Source organism: Aulonocara stuartgranti, assembly GCF_965226115.1.
Source record: "Aulonocara stuartgranti genome assembly, chromosome: 2".
Classification (NCBI taxonomy): Eukaryota; Metazoa; Chordata; class Actinopteri; order Cichliformes; family Cichlidae; genus Aulonocara; species Aulonocara stuartgranti.
Window position 1 is genome coordinate 11,617,880 of NC_138940.1, and position 14,317 is coordinate 11,632,196.

The 14,317-nt window shown below is 41.7% G+C and overlaps 1 protein-coding gene across 6 annotated transcripts in view; it reads left to right on the top strand.

Annotated features, from left to right (window-relative positions):
• The first annotated feature begins 1,477 nt into the window (after window positions 1-1,477).
• The window catches only part of LOC309717428 (uncharacterized protein), a 219,859-nt gene continuing 207,019 nt past the window's right edge, over window positions 1,478-14,317 (top strand). For 2 of the 6 annotated variants that reach the window (XR_014279685.1, XM_082551998.1), the window contains exons 1-2: window positions 1,478-1,614; window positions 1,907-2,023. Coding sequence is in view for 3 of the 6 variants with exons in the window: in XM_082551998.1 (XP_082408124.1) it covers window positions 1,607-1,614; window positions 1,907-2,023 (125 nt within the window). In the remaining 3 variants the exon portion in view is untranslated. Of the gene's footprint in view, window positions 1,629-1,904; window positions 11,129-14,317 lie in introns of those variants that run through there. The other 4 variants (XR_014279686.1, XR_014279687.1, XM_082551999.1 and 1 more) reach the window with 4 other exon arrangements.

The window sequence follows — 14,317 nt, forward strand, 5'->3', positions numbered from 1 at the left end:
CAGATAGTCAGATTAACAGTATTTTGTCTCTATCTTCAGTTTTTACACGCTTACATATACACATGCAGTTACTGTCCCTCTATTTAGAAAGGCAGAGATGTCATGGTGTATTTTACATGTAGTTATTTTTTTCCTGTGTAATAATATTCAACATAGCTATCAATACATTTTTCAAAAGATGCCACTCTGTGCAAAATGGGTTCAAAAACATAAACAACTGTGGGATACTGTCTGTCCGTGATTTGAACCGAGGGAACAAACTGTGGCAGGATCAGTCTGATATTATTTGTATCCCACTGTAACTTTACTGTATAAAGAGCTAACATCTCCAAAATGTCAGGAGTAGTTAATCATTACAACAACTGTTTGTGAACTAAAAATCAAGAATGTGGGATACTGTTTGTCCGTGATTTGAAGAGCCCAACATGTGCTCCCGACGAAGGGAAAACCAATTCTGCAGGGGAGTCCTACCTTGGCACTTGTGCAGGTGAAACCAAAGGGAAGATATGCTTCACCATATTTTCTAGTCTTTGGCTTAGAATGAAGTTGGTTTGGAAACATGTTCAGCGATGCTTCATCTCCTGCTTTGCGTTTGTGTGGGCGCCCCGTGCTAGCAGTATTCAAGCGTTGTTTTTTTTCCCCCTTTCATCCCGCGCCCCACCCCCCATGCAATGGCTCTGCGCCACCCCTAGGGGGCGGGCCCCACACTTTGGGAAGGTCTGGTTTGGGCTAAGATTTAATCCCTGTAACACAGTGCTGTCCCTGAACTGAAAACCATGTTAATTAGTTGCATTTGCCAACAAAGACTTTATTAAATCATACTGGTTTTCCTTTGGTTAATGTTAGCCAATGTTAGCTTGTCGGTCTCACATCCTTCAGACAGCAATCAGCTAACATCCTCTTAGCCATTATTTAAGTTGCATGTGAGCATCTGTTCAGATATGGAACGCCAGGACTGCCATAATGAATTAATTAAATAATTAATTAAATGTGGCAATAATTAATTAAAATTGGAATTAATTAATTAAATAAATAGTTATGACACATGTAATTAATTAATTATTGACACATTTAATTAATTAATTATTGACACATTTAATTAATTATTTATGTATTTCACATTTTTATTAATTATTGACACATTTAATTAATTAATTATTGACACATTTAATTAATTATTTATGTATTTCACATTTTAATTAATTATTGACACATTTAATTAATTATTGACACATTTAATTAATTATTTAATGGTGTATTTAATTAATTCATTATGGCAGTCCTGGCGTTCCATATTCAGATACCAACATTAAAGAATTTGTAGTAATTATCAGTGGCGTGTCCAGCGGGGTGGCTTGGGGGGGCACAGGCCAGCCCCCCAACCAGACTGGCCACCCCAGGTGCCACCCCAAAGGCAAAACAATAAATTTCAATCAAATATCAAATGTCCGATTATGTTTTCACGGTGAAACTCAGATATCCGAGTGTAAGTGAATGCAGCATCGGCTTCTGCTGTGCATCACGTTAGCAAAGGTAGGAGAGCCAAGCACGAAAGACGGCACTACAGGAAACAATTTTTCGGTGAAAGAAAATGAGGACAGAATAAATGTCCCGGTAAGTAATATTAAGTTTGTTGAGTTTAGTAAACTTCGGTGAAATTAGAATACCAAGGAAAAAATAACACTTAAAGAATTATTGCAGCCGTCGAATATTTCAGACAGTATGCTACTGAGGGCAGCTAACATAAGAGTTATGAGTTATAAGATATAATCTAAGTCGTAACATTGCTGTATGGAGCTGCAGATTTGGTTGCAGGTTAACATAGCTGGACTGGCCATCGGGCATACCGGGCATATGCCTGGTGACTTATTTTTTATTTTTTTTGTAATGGCATGAACAATGAGAGGTGGTGGATTGGCCAGATGCAGGTCCACAGAGGCCAGCAGGTGGATGAGGGAAGGGGAGGCAGGAGGAGAGACCCGAAGCAGCCGCCGGTCCGAGTATCAGGTGAACTGAACTTCAGGTAAGAAGTTATGACCTGCAGTCTCTCTGGGTCAGATATAAACCAAGTTTAGGTGTAGTTTATTTTCATTGTGCTGACTTTTTACCCTCAGTTGCAATAACTCGTACTGCGTGCTAGCCAGCTTGACGGAGTTTTTATACAGCTGGGTGGGTGCTATGATGTTACTGATAGTGAACTTTATTTTATTCATAAGGTTAGTTAGCAGAGTTGCCAACGGCTCCTTAAAAAATGGAATGGTCCCTCATTCAGAGAAAATATTACACATTTCGTATTGAGCTGAGAAGAGACGCAGTTTGTCCCGGACTTTCGCTATAATGAAAAAAGACACAAAGCTGGATTTATTCTGTCTTTGCTGCACAGCTGCCTCTTCTTCTCTCATCCTCTCACCCTCCCTCTCCTGTTTCTACTTCAATCATGAAATTGATCAAAGATCAGCTGATCGGCTTTTCTCTCTTGTTTATTTATCGCCCACTTTGCGCCAGAAAGAGGAAACCAGCAGATGTCGCACTAAACAACAGCTGCACGTTTAAGCTTGATCAGCTGTTGTTAGAATTTATTTAATATTAATTTCTAGTATCAGCTGATGTTTGCTGGAGCCACAGCTGTAAATCTGATATGTGGTGAGAGGGTAACATGAGGATGAAACCAGGAGATGTCCTTACTGAATCATCAGAGCTGAACAGGTGATGGAGAAACAGGTTTACCTTTTAGGTGACATGAATGAGTTGAAGGGAAGTTATGAACTGTTTCTGGGAAAAAACACCAGGATCCTTTTTCTACGTAGCTGACAGCTGGTAACTGTGCAGGGGCGGGTCTAGGAAAGTTTTGCCAGGGGGGCAGGTAGGGCATTAACAGGGAGAGGGGGGCACAAAGAAATACTTTTCTTTCTTATTCTCATTTAAAATATCTAGCTTTTATTAAATAATTATCTAAATCTTACAACCAAAGTTTTTATCTGACGTAAAATGTATAGAAATCATACATATACCAACAAGACAGTGTACATATGGAAAAGATATATATAAATTTTATAAAGTTTGTATCTGTCTTGTGTGAAACGTGTATGAAAAGCATACAAGAGTAAAAACAGATATAAGATCCCTTGAAAAATTATATAATGAAACTTGTATGTTTTGGATACTTACTAAAACAATATATGAAAGTAATGAGAAAGTGGCCACTTTCATGAGTAAATCATGTAAGTTTTTACTATTTCTTTTCCATATGGGACTGTCACAACAGCATTTGTTTTCATTCAAAGTCTTTATGGCTTTAATACCTGGTGGGCCGGTCTGTAGTCAAAATGCCCGATTTTCTGTCCCGGTCCAGCCCTGCAGGTTAATACTGGCAGTGTCACCATGCCAGCTGACTGTATTTCATCATCAGCCAGTGTTGTTCTTTATCAATATTACCAAAGTTTACCATAAGGCAGCATATAAAGTATTTACTTGCTTTCAGGTTTTATTCAAATGTTAGTCTTTTCAGTTGTTTCCCCACTTTTTTCCTGTTTCAAAATCAAACACCAGTTTGTGAGAAGATTATCTTCTTTTTTTAACAGGCAGATAAAGTTTTGCATTGGCATTGGCTAATTTGTCAATTGTTTGTTACCGATGTTCGTATTTTAATATTCAAAAATGTTTTTGCCCAAAACATATGTGCACTATATGTCAGTAAAAATACTATGTAAATATTGCTGTCCTTGAATGCTGAGTAAACACTGACAAAGCACTGATTGTATCTCTTGTACTTTATCAACGCAGTATCCAAAAACTTTGCACCGTAGTGGTTAAAATCTCATTCTAATAAGAGTTAAAAGCGCATTCGGTTATTAGGTTTACAGGGTTATTGAATTATGGTTAACGGTTGGTAGAATTGTTTTTAACATTATCTGCCAATTACATCTGCCACCCTTCTCCAAATCTGTGCCCCTACCTGGCCCCCACAACAAAAATTTTCTAGACAGGCCACTGGTAATTATGTAGCTCCCAAGTGACTTAGAGAATCATAGTAAACATCAAAAAATCATTATAACCTTACAAAGGAGCCCCCGCCATGACAGATAACTGTTGGTTCTTGTTGTTTCTCTTGGTTTTCACATGTCGCTCACTTTAAGTTGAGCTGAATTTGCTTTCTCAGCTGCTAACGTTGTTTTATTTCTATTTTAATCTTTGCTTTTAAATGTTTGTGTTGTTGTATTCAAGGACTCACTCCTTCAGGCACTTGCAGACCGGCCTTCGAGTACCACTCGATATTCACATAATTTTTTCTTATTATTTGGCATGTGGATGGGATTTTCTGTAGAGGCTTTAATATGGCACAGTTGATGTCACACCTCCAAAGAAATCTGAAAGGAGAAATAATGCTGATTGTGGCCGGTTATCGATTTGTAGCGCATTTCATTGATTGGTACAGAATAGTGTTGCAGTGGGGCTCTGACTTTACTACTATTTTACTGTTTTAACTAATGTGTTTTTTTTTTTTAAAAAGGGGGGGGAGAGAAGAATGTGTATTTTTCTAACAGTGAATGAAATTTTTCTGTCTCAGAGGCATTCGAGGTTGTTTTTTCTCTGCTTCAGTTTGTTCATTGTTTGTCTCCCGAGTTTGATTTTCAGAGGAAAAACAGAGCACTTCATTGTCAGTTCTTGACATGTCCTTGAATGCACCACGATAGAGAGTCTGAGAAAGAGAGGTGAGTGATTGTTGGCTGATCTGCCTAACCCAGCTCTAAATATGCTTTATAAAACCATCTGCACCTAAAGCAGCATCATGCTCCTTTAAGACTCATCTGCATTGGTAATGTTCACATGTGACAGGCAGCGTCTTCAGGAACAAATGTTTCCCAGAGAGCACACACACCCGTCTCTGTCAGTAAGTGACATTTTCCATCACAGACGTCTTTTTAACATTAAATCCTAAAATTCAGAAGATGAATCTGAGCCTCAAAGCGGGGCTCCTCTCGCTCAAGTGTTCGCTGACGTCTCACTGAGAGTCTCTGGGTTTAAAGTTTAAACACAGACGTGTGCCTGCCTCGCTTCACTTTCTGCATACTTTAAAGAGAAACTTCACAGGAGACGGATGAAGGTGAGAGGCTGCTGCCACCCAGATTAAACAGAAAGCATTAAAACCAAGTTAAACCAACTCTCTACTCGGGTGTGATGGTTTTAATCTGAGGGTCGGATTTCCAGATAGCTCTGTCTTTGTCAGTTCACCATGCAGGCTTTACACATGCACACACCTGTAGGCTGAAAGAAAGTTTTAATTAGGCCCAAACTTCTAACTTTTTTCAAAAACGGAAACAGGAAGAGAGTTGAGAGTCTTTTTCCAAAGACAATAAGATAAAAAGGCTGCCGCCTTCAAAGAGGAATTGGTTTGATTGAGTGCGTACAACGTGGCCACGAGGGATTTTTACCTTTGTCACCTCCGCCAATACTGAACGGGACCGCCAGACAAACGGTCTATTTGCACAACAGCTCAGTTTACTCCTCCCCGAATGTTTGTGACACGAGCGGGCAGCTCATTAGATCGAGTCTTATTGTTCTCGTGGTGCCGTGTTCCCCACAGAAACCATCTCTCAAACAACTCAGGCTCCTAATAAATCTGTCTGTTACTGCGCGGCCCCCTCCTTAAACTACACATCGGATAATATGAGCAGCAACGGCCCCGTCCCCTTCACAGAAACACGTCACATGACGTCTCTGCAGTGTACCACCACAGATGGTATTTAATTGACTTTGCTTCTAAATCCAAAACATGGAGCCTGCAGTTTCTTGGATGTCCAGTAGGGGTTGGAACCTCAGCTCCACAGATCCATGTCCGTTTGACAAAGTGAAGATTTTCCACTTTTAAACTGTAAAAGAGTTTCACGGATTATGGTTTGGGTAAAATAAAATGGTAGCTGTTTTTCCTGCTTTTCTTTTCCACCTCATTCGGGTTCAGGGTTTAAAAAAACAGAGGCCTGTTCCTTTAAATCTGCAGTTTGAATACAGGCCTGGGTGCTCGCATGGCCCGCTCTCCTCTCACTCATGAATAATAAAAATCTGGGCTGAATTATTAATGCAGATTTTTACACACAATCTGCAGGGGCCATTATCCAGATCTGTGATGGATCTCGTCTAACTCTGACAGATTAGATGGATCCACACTCCGCCTCACAGCGGACCTGCCGCTGTGATTACAAAGAGATAATCTGGTGTCATCCTGATTAGCGCCCAGCAGAAAGGTTAGGATAAGATTTTCCATATGAATGAGACCGACGTTTGTTTTCTTGCACGCTGAGCGGTGGAAATGTCAGCTCCCCCAACGGACAGATCATCTCCGAGGAGGCGTGGGTGGGGTGGGGGTGTCCGATGTGAGGCCCCACCCCCCTCCATTTGGGAAAGGTCGGGGTTCAGACGCTGCAGCCGAATGAGCACAGAGATATCCACTTATCTTTTGAAAGCCCACAAACGAGGTAATCCTCTTATTTGACACCTGGACCAGACGCTCATTACTTGCAGCACTTTCTGCAGCCGGCCGCTCGGAAATTTGACGTCAGGACGAGTTTCCTTCTGTTTCATTTATACAAAATATGAAGTGGGACGAAGAAAAAGGCTCCGGGCAGGAGCGCCAAACACCTCCTTCACCCGAATAAACTCACATTTAATCTGCACCACATGCTCCTAACATCGGTGGATCATGCTTTAAATATCGCTGTCATCCTAATAAATATAAAAATGCTCTTTCTGAAGTGCTGCTTTGCTAAATTATAACACAAAAGTTCAACAAATCTCTCGCTAAAACTACATCATTAATCAGAAAAACATTTATTTCATGTTCTAAGACCAAACGACACAAACGAATGCTCTTAGTCATAAATCAGATGGTTTTGATTTCTTAGCTCTTCATCAGTTACTTTTTACTCTTTTCTAATGTTCTGTGTTTATATAAAATAATAGTAACAATTAAGATTAGCTGAAATCAGTCTGAGACCAAGCTTTGCTCTACAGCAGGCATCATCCGAGTCCCAGCAGGAGCTCTGCATTAGTTTGTTAGATATTTTCTTGAAAACACGTCGAGTTCAACCATTTTCCTTATTTCAGTCTGCATGTGTGGAGATATCAAGTAGTATGTCTTATTTACTGTCAAAATAACTTTGCCTAACGATGCACAAAAGAAAAGAAATGCAAAAGAACATCAGACACATGAAAAACTCAACAGACATCGTTGCAAGGTTTGTTCTGATTTGTGGTGGAGTCAAAACTTTGAACACACCTTCTCATTTAGTCAGTCCGGAAAATTGTTCAGAGGAGACAGTGCGAATCAGGTCTTTATGGTCAAATAGCTGCTAAGAAACCACGACTACGGAAAAGCAACAAGGAGCAGAGATTCGTTTGGGTCAAGAAACACAAGGAATGGACATTAGACCAGTGGACAGCTGTGCTTTGGTCTGATGAGTCCAAATTTGAGATCTTTGGTTCCACCCACTGTGTGATGCAGAAGATGGTAAATGGCCTGTATTTGTATAGCGCTTTTCTAGTCCCTAAGGACCCCAAAGTGCTTTACACAACCTGTCATCCACACATTCACACACTGGTGATGGCAAGCTACATTGTAGCCACAGCCACCCTGGGGCGCACTGACAGAGGCAAGGCTGCCAGACACTGGCGCCACCAGGCCCTCTGACCACCACCAGTAGGCAACGGGTGAAGTGTCTTGCCCAAAGACACAACGACCGAGACTGTCCAAGCCGGGGCTCGAACCGGCAACCTTCCGATTACAAGGCGAACTCCCAACTCTTGAGCCACGATCGCCCCATGACTGACCATCGGATCGGACTGATTGCCCGTGACCAGAAAAGGTGACTGGATGGTCTACATGCATGGTTCCCACTGTGAAGCACAGAGGAGGAGGTGTGACGCTTTGCTGGTGACACTGTTGGGGTTTTATTCAAAATTGAAGGCACACTGAACCAGCATGGCTACCACAACAACCTGCAGCGACACACCATCACGTCCGGTTTGTGGTTTTCACCCGGACAATGACCCCAAACACACCTCCAGGCTGTGTAAGGGCTATTTGACAAAGGAGAGTGATGGAGTGCTGTACCAGATGGCCTAGCCTCCACAGTTGCCTGACCTAAACCCAGTGGAGATGGTTTGGGATGAGATGGACCGCAGAGTGAAGGCACAAGGGCCACCAAGTGCTCAGCATCTTTGGGAACTCCTTTAAGACTGATGGAAAACCATTTCAGGTGACGACCTCATGAAGCTCAGAGAGAGAATGCCAAGAGTGTGCAAACCAGTAATCAAAGCAAAGGGTGGATATGTTGAAGAATATAAAATATAAAACATAAACATGTTTGTGAAATTTGAATTAAAAAACTTCTAGTGGTGCAACGGATCAAAAATCTCACGGTTTGGATCAGATCACGGTTTTAAGTCACGGATCGGATCAATTTTCGGATCAGCAAAGAAGGAAAGAGACAAAAATTGAACATATAATTATTACTTATTGAAGTATTTTTTGACTGTTAAAAAGATTCAACTCTAGACTCATTCCACGCAATTATTAAAAAAATAATAAAGGGTACAATAAAGGGCAGCATAGGGCTTTGTATCTACCACTCAATTCAATTTTATTTATAAAGCGCCAAATCACAACAACAGCGCTGGCCATAACTATCGCTTGACAGACCCACCACGTGCACCATACACATACTTTTTTTCTTCTTTTTCGAATCTTCGGATCACGTGCGTACCGAACCGTGGAGTGGGATCGATTCGGATTACGGATCAACCGTGATCCATTGCACCACTAGAATCTACAATGTCAATAGTCACGAAAATAGAGAAAAACCATTAAATGAAATGGTATGTCCAAACTTTTGACCGGTAGTGTACAGCGGTCCCTCGTTTATCGCGGGAGTTACATTGTAAAACTACCGTATTTTCACGACCATAAGGCGCACTTAAAAGTCTTAGATTTTCTTCAAAAAGTACGGCGCGCCCTATAGCGCAGTGCACCCTGTGTGTTGTAAGGAGGACGTAGTAGAGAACACCATGAGAACGCTAAAGGGTGAAGTGTGGGCATTGATCGTATATACCGGACAATCGCACATACCTGTATAAAAGGACAGGTATGTGCATTATGTGGAACATCGTTGTTTTAACAACCCTGAAAATGGCAAAGAGACACGCTTATGAAGCACAGTTTAAACTGAAGGCCATCAGCTATGCGGAGGAACATGGAAATCGAGCAGCGGCGAGAGAATTTAAGATTAAAGAATCGATGGTTCGCAAATGGAGGAAGCCAGAAAACAAGCTCCGGCAGGTTAAGAAGACGCAGCTGAGTTTCCGTGGACATAAGGCGAGGTGGCCCGAGTTGGAGGAAAGACTCGAGTGGTGGCTCATCGAGCAAAGAACGAGCGGGAGAAGCGTTTCAACGGTCACCATTCGGCTAAAAGCGGTTTCACTAGCTGAAGAGATGAACATTTCCAAGGAGGTCCATCTTGGTGCTTTCGTTTTATGAAACGGTGCCATTTTTCCATCCAGATCAGGACTACGGTAGCGCAGCAACTTCCAGCGGATTATAAGGAAAAGCTGGCCATCTTCCGCTCCTACTGCAGCAAACACATCGGCGACAAAAACATCCAGCCCAGCCACATCACAAACATGGACGAGGTCCCGCTCACTTTTGACATCCCGGTGAGTCACACTGTGGAGAAGAAGGGGACCAGCACGGTAGCGATATGCACAACGGGGTATGAAAAGTCTTCTTTTACTGTTGTGCTTGGCTGCCATGCTAATGGACAGAAACTGCCGCCTATGGTGATTTTTAAGCGAAAGACTTTGCCTAAAGAGAAGTTTCCAGCAGAAATCATCATTAAGGCAAATGAAAAGGGCTGGATGGATGAGGAAATGATGAAAGAGTGGCTGAGGGAGGTGTATGTAAGGAGACCAGGTGGTTTTTTCCACGCATCACCATCGCTCTTAATCTGTGACTCTATGCGTGCCCATCTCACAGCCGATGTGAAAAAACTAGTGAAACAAATGAACTGTGAGCTTGCTGTCATTCCGGGAGGCCTGACAAAGGAACTCCAACCGCTGGGCATCGGTGTGAACCGCCCGTTCAAAGTAAGGCTGCGAGCGGCCTGGGAGCGATGGATGACCGATGGAGACCACAGTTTCACCAAGAGTGGAAGGCAGCGCCGGGCGAGTTACACCACAATTTGCCAGTGGATTGTAGATGCTTGGGCTAACATGTCTGCTCGAGCTTTCGCAAAAGCCGGCATCATTTCCGAGGAGCCGCACGGCACGGAAAGTGACTCTGACAGTGAAGAAAGTGAACTTGGCATGTTTGATGGAGATTTAGCGCAGCTGTTCAATTCAGACACAGAGGATGAGGACTTCGATGGGTTTGATTGATGATAAAAATGTGAGTACCAAACTTTGTTTTGCTCCTGCTTTATTTTTAAATACGCACACTTGTATGCTTGTGTGTTGTTGATGATGACGATTACTGGTAATAGAAATGTGAGTAAGGTACCGAACTCAGGTTTGCTCCCGCTTTATTTTTAAATACGCATACGGTACTTGTATGCGCCCTATAATCCAGTGCGCCTTATGTGTGTGTTAAATACAGTAATGGCACACATAACTGAGACTGCACCTTTTAGTACAGTGCGTCTTATGGTCGTGAAAATACGGTAACCCGCGATAGGTGAAATCCATGAAGTAGCCAACTGTATTTTTTTACAATTATTATAGATGTTGTAAAACCCCTCACTACACACTTAATACACTTTTCTCAGGCATGAACATTTTCACACTTTTCTCTCATGTTTAAACACTTTCAAAATTCTAACCTTGGTAGAAAAATAAATCCAGTATTATAGAATCAAAGGCACCTGCGGTTGCCTTTGATGGTGCAAAACCTTTCGTCGACATTGTTGTGTTTGTTGGGGAGAAAACTTAAAAAATACAGTGCAGCACTTCAGTCACACTGCTAGCGATCAAAGATTTATGTAAATTTGACAAGCTGAACACATTCTGTGATGTACAAGAGACGTGGCACAAGATTGATTGACAATGGTCTACAGCCAATCAGGACGCAGAACAAAATGTGCTAAACCCCCCCCCCCCCTCCAAAAGAAACCATGCAAAATTGCACACAATTCTCTTACAGACCTGCCATGTCATTTCCTAATGCTCTATATTACACCTGGGTGTTTTCAGTAGTAATAACAAGCTGTAACTAGGCTAACACAAGCCCAAAACAGATTAAACCTCATCAAAGTAATATAAAGATAACTGTAATGTCTGCAAGCATGAAACAAAGAGATAAAACCATTACCCATGGGTCCCCACAAACATACTAGAATACTTTGGTATTCAGAGGAGTTTATAAAAAGCCCAAATAATGATTCCTCCACGACCGTGCTAACAGTTCATTTGCTGTATTTGGTTTTGCCCAAATCTGGTTTTGTGGATTATGGTCAAACATCTCCGCTTTGGTCTTGTCTTTCTCTTGGTTTGTTTGGATGGGGCTTTGCAAACTTTGTCTGTGCTGCCATGTTCTTTTTAGAGAGAAGAGGCTTTCTCCTGGAAACCCTTCTAAACATCTTCAGTCTTTTTCTAATTGTATCATCATGAACTTTAACCTTTAACAGGCTAACTGAAGCCTGTACTGTCTGAGATGTAGAGCTTGGGGTTTTTGTAGTTTCTCAGATCATTGCATCATTGCAAAGTTCTGGGTAGACGGAACTTTGCATTTTAAACTATGTCATTATTTATTTAACAAAGTATCAGATTACTTTTATGGTGTTTTGATTCATAAAACCTTAGAACTGAGATCATAAGTCTCACTTCAAACATCAAAAATGTCACTTTCCATATTTGGTGCAATATTTACACATTTTTAAAAGAATAAAAACATGCTTCACAATCCTGACAACGTAAAGTGGGGTCTTCGTGTCCACAAGCTGATGGGATTAAGTTTACCAGTAAATCCTGACATCAGAGCTGCAGCAGCGAGGAAACGGCAGGTGTTTATCCAGCATTTGCTTAATAATTTTGACTAATCGTTTCACTGCTGGAATCTCCAGGAATTAATGTATCACTCATGGTTGTTTTAGTGGATAAATTAAGAGCATTTAAGGATGCTTTGGTTTGTGGAGAAGAAGAGGAGATGATCTCCTCTCCACCTGGGTGTCTCTGCTGCACATAATCTCCCCGCTGAGCCCCTTCACCTCTACGAGTCTTTAACTGGGGGAGGAAAAAAAGGCTTTGACAAATCAGCCAACACCCCGCAAGCCTGATTGTTGTGTGTGCGCTCTCTCGTCTTATCTGATCACAGCCGCTGTTAAACTCCCACGGCAAATCACAGAAAGGAGGCAACTCCCCAGAGAGAGCCGAGAACAGGAAAAGCATCAATTAACATGTCAGAGGAGACACGGGAAGTGTTCTTCTCCAAAACACTCTGAGATCCCCTGTGGAAATAAGGAGGGAAAAACTCTCAAACCCTCACTGGGTTTTCTCAGAATAGGTGACATCAGTCATTGTGAGGAATCCTTTAAAACACAACACATCAGGTAAAAGGTAAAGACATCTTAGACAGGTGAGCACAGAGCAGGTTAGAAGGTTTCACTCAATAGGTCCTTGTCACAGTCCCAATCCCGGTCTTATCATTCGTGTGGCGTGAAGGTTTTATTTGGTGAGTCAGTCTCCACATGATTTACGAGAGAACCGGGCTGAATCAAACCAAATGACTGCTGGTTTTAGGAAGTTCAGTCGAAGTCCTGTTCTGCCCATCCATTCATCATGGGGATGAATCTCATGGTCATTTTGAGCTTTTAATGACTTCTTTGTTTTCTTTTTCCAGGGTGAAATGATTGTGCAGCGTACATCTTCAAGAATTTGATGCACAAGTTTACAATTACTTTGGATTTTTTCGAATCCACACAGCATCAAACATATACATACACACACACTCTCTAATAACCGGTTAAATGTCTTCAAGTTTCAGACCCTTTTGGTAGCCATCAACAGGTTTCTGGCACAATTCTAACTGGATATTTGACCACTCTTCTTCAGTTCATTTCAACTCAAGTTCATCTGAGTTCATTTTAAACCAGTTTTCGAGCACTGAAAGGCTTTCGAGCATCTGCCACAAATTTTCAATAGGTTTGAGGTTGGTGCTTTAGAAACGCTATTCCAGAAGCTTAATGGGCCATTTTTACCAACTGCAGACTCCAGGAGCTTCAGTTCAAACAACTGTATTTGAGTAGAAGTTTTTTGGATGCGTCAAAGACCCAAGCTGTCACCCTCAGAGGGGAAGGAATTGGTTGTTCGGGAACCATAAATTGGAAGTTGTTTGGAAGAGCCCAAGAAGATGACGGGAGGTCGGCCAGATTTCAAATGTTTTTCATGTACTTGTTTGCTATCATTCTATGTAGAGAGCTTTCTTACTTTTTGTTTGGTCTGTGTTAAATCTCCATCAGGGGGTCATAACCACACACACCTCCAAAGCCCTACTAGGTAATTCATGGTGTAATCTAATGTCCACTCCCTGGTAAGTAAATGCTACTTTTAGTGTAACTGACATAGGGGTCACTTGCACATAGTTTTCATTATTGTCTTTAATGCCTGTAACTATGATATCTTTATTGTGTTTTGTAAAGGACAATAACAATAAGTTATTACAAACCATGATATCGTCAGCAGCGGTGACTCCTCTGGCTGGAAAAACACCTGTGATTGTACGGAAGTCTGTGGTAACACAATCCTAATTAATCTGTGACACTGTCAACACCTGTCTGATGATTTTATGGTTTCAGTCACTCAATTAAATGTTATATATGTAGCACTAAATAACAACAAAAGCCGCCTCAAAACACCCAACAATCAGATCGCTAATGTAAAGACCCAACAATCAGATCGCTCCCTCATGAGTATGAGCACTTTGGCGACAGTGGAAAGGAAAAACTTGCTTTTAACAGGAAGAAACCTCCGGCACAGCCAAACATGAAGTTCATGTTGTAAATTTTGATTTTGGTCATTATTAGAGCTTTGTAACAGGACTTCACTGACCGGTGGATGGCATTATGGTGGCTACATCCATATTTTATACTGTTGTGGGTGGTGTGCACAGTGGTCGCCCCCCCCCCCCCCCCCCCCCCAAAAAAAAAGCTGCTAGTTTGCATCCTTAGAGAGCAACATGCCCTGCAGTAGTAGTTGTCATTGCTTTGTTTTTCTTCCAATGGTTGCAGTCTTCTGCCACATAAACCACAAAGGAGTCACAGTGTTTGTCTCTGTAAAG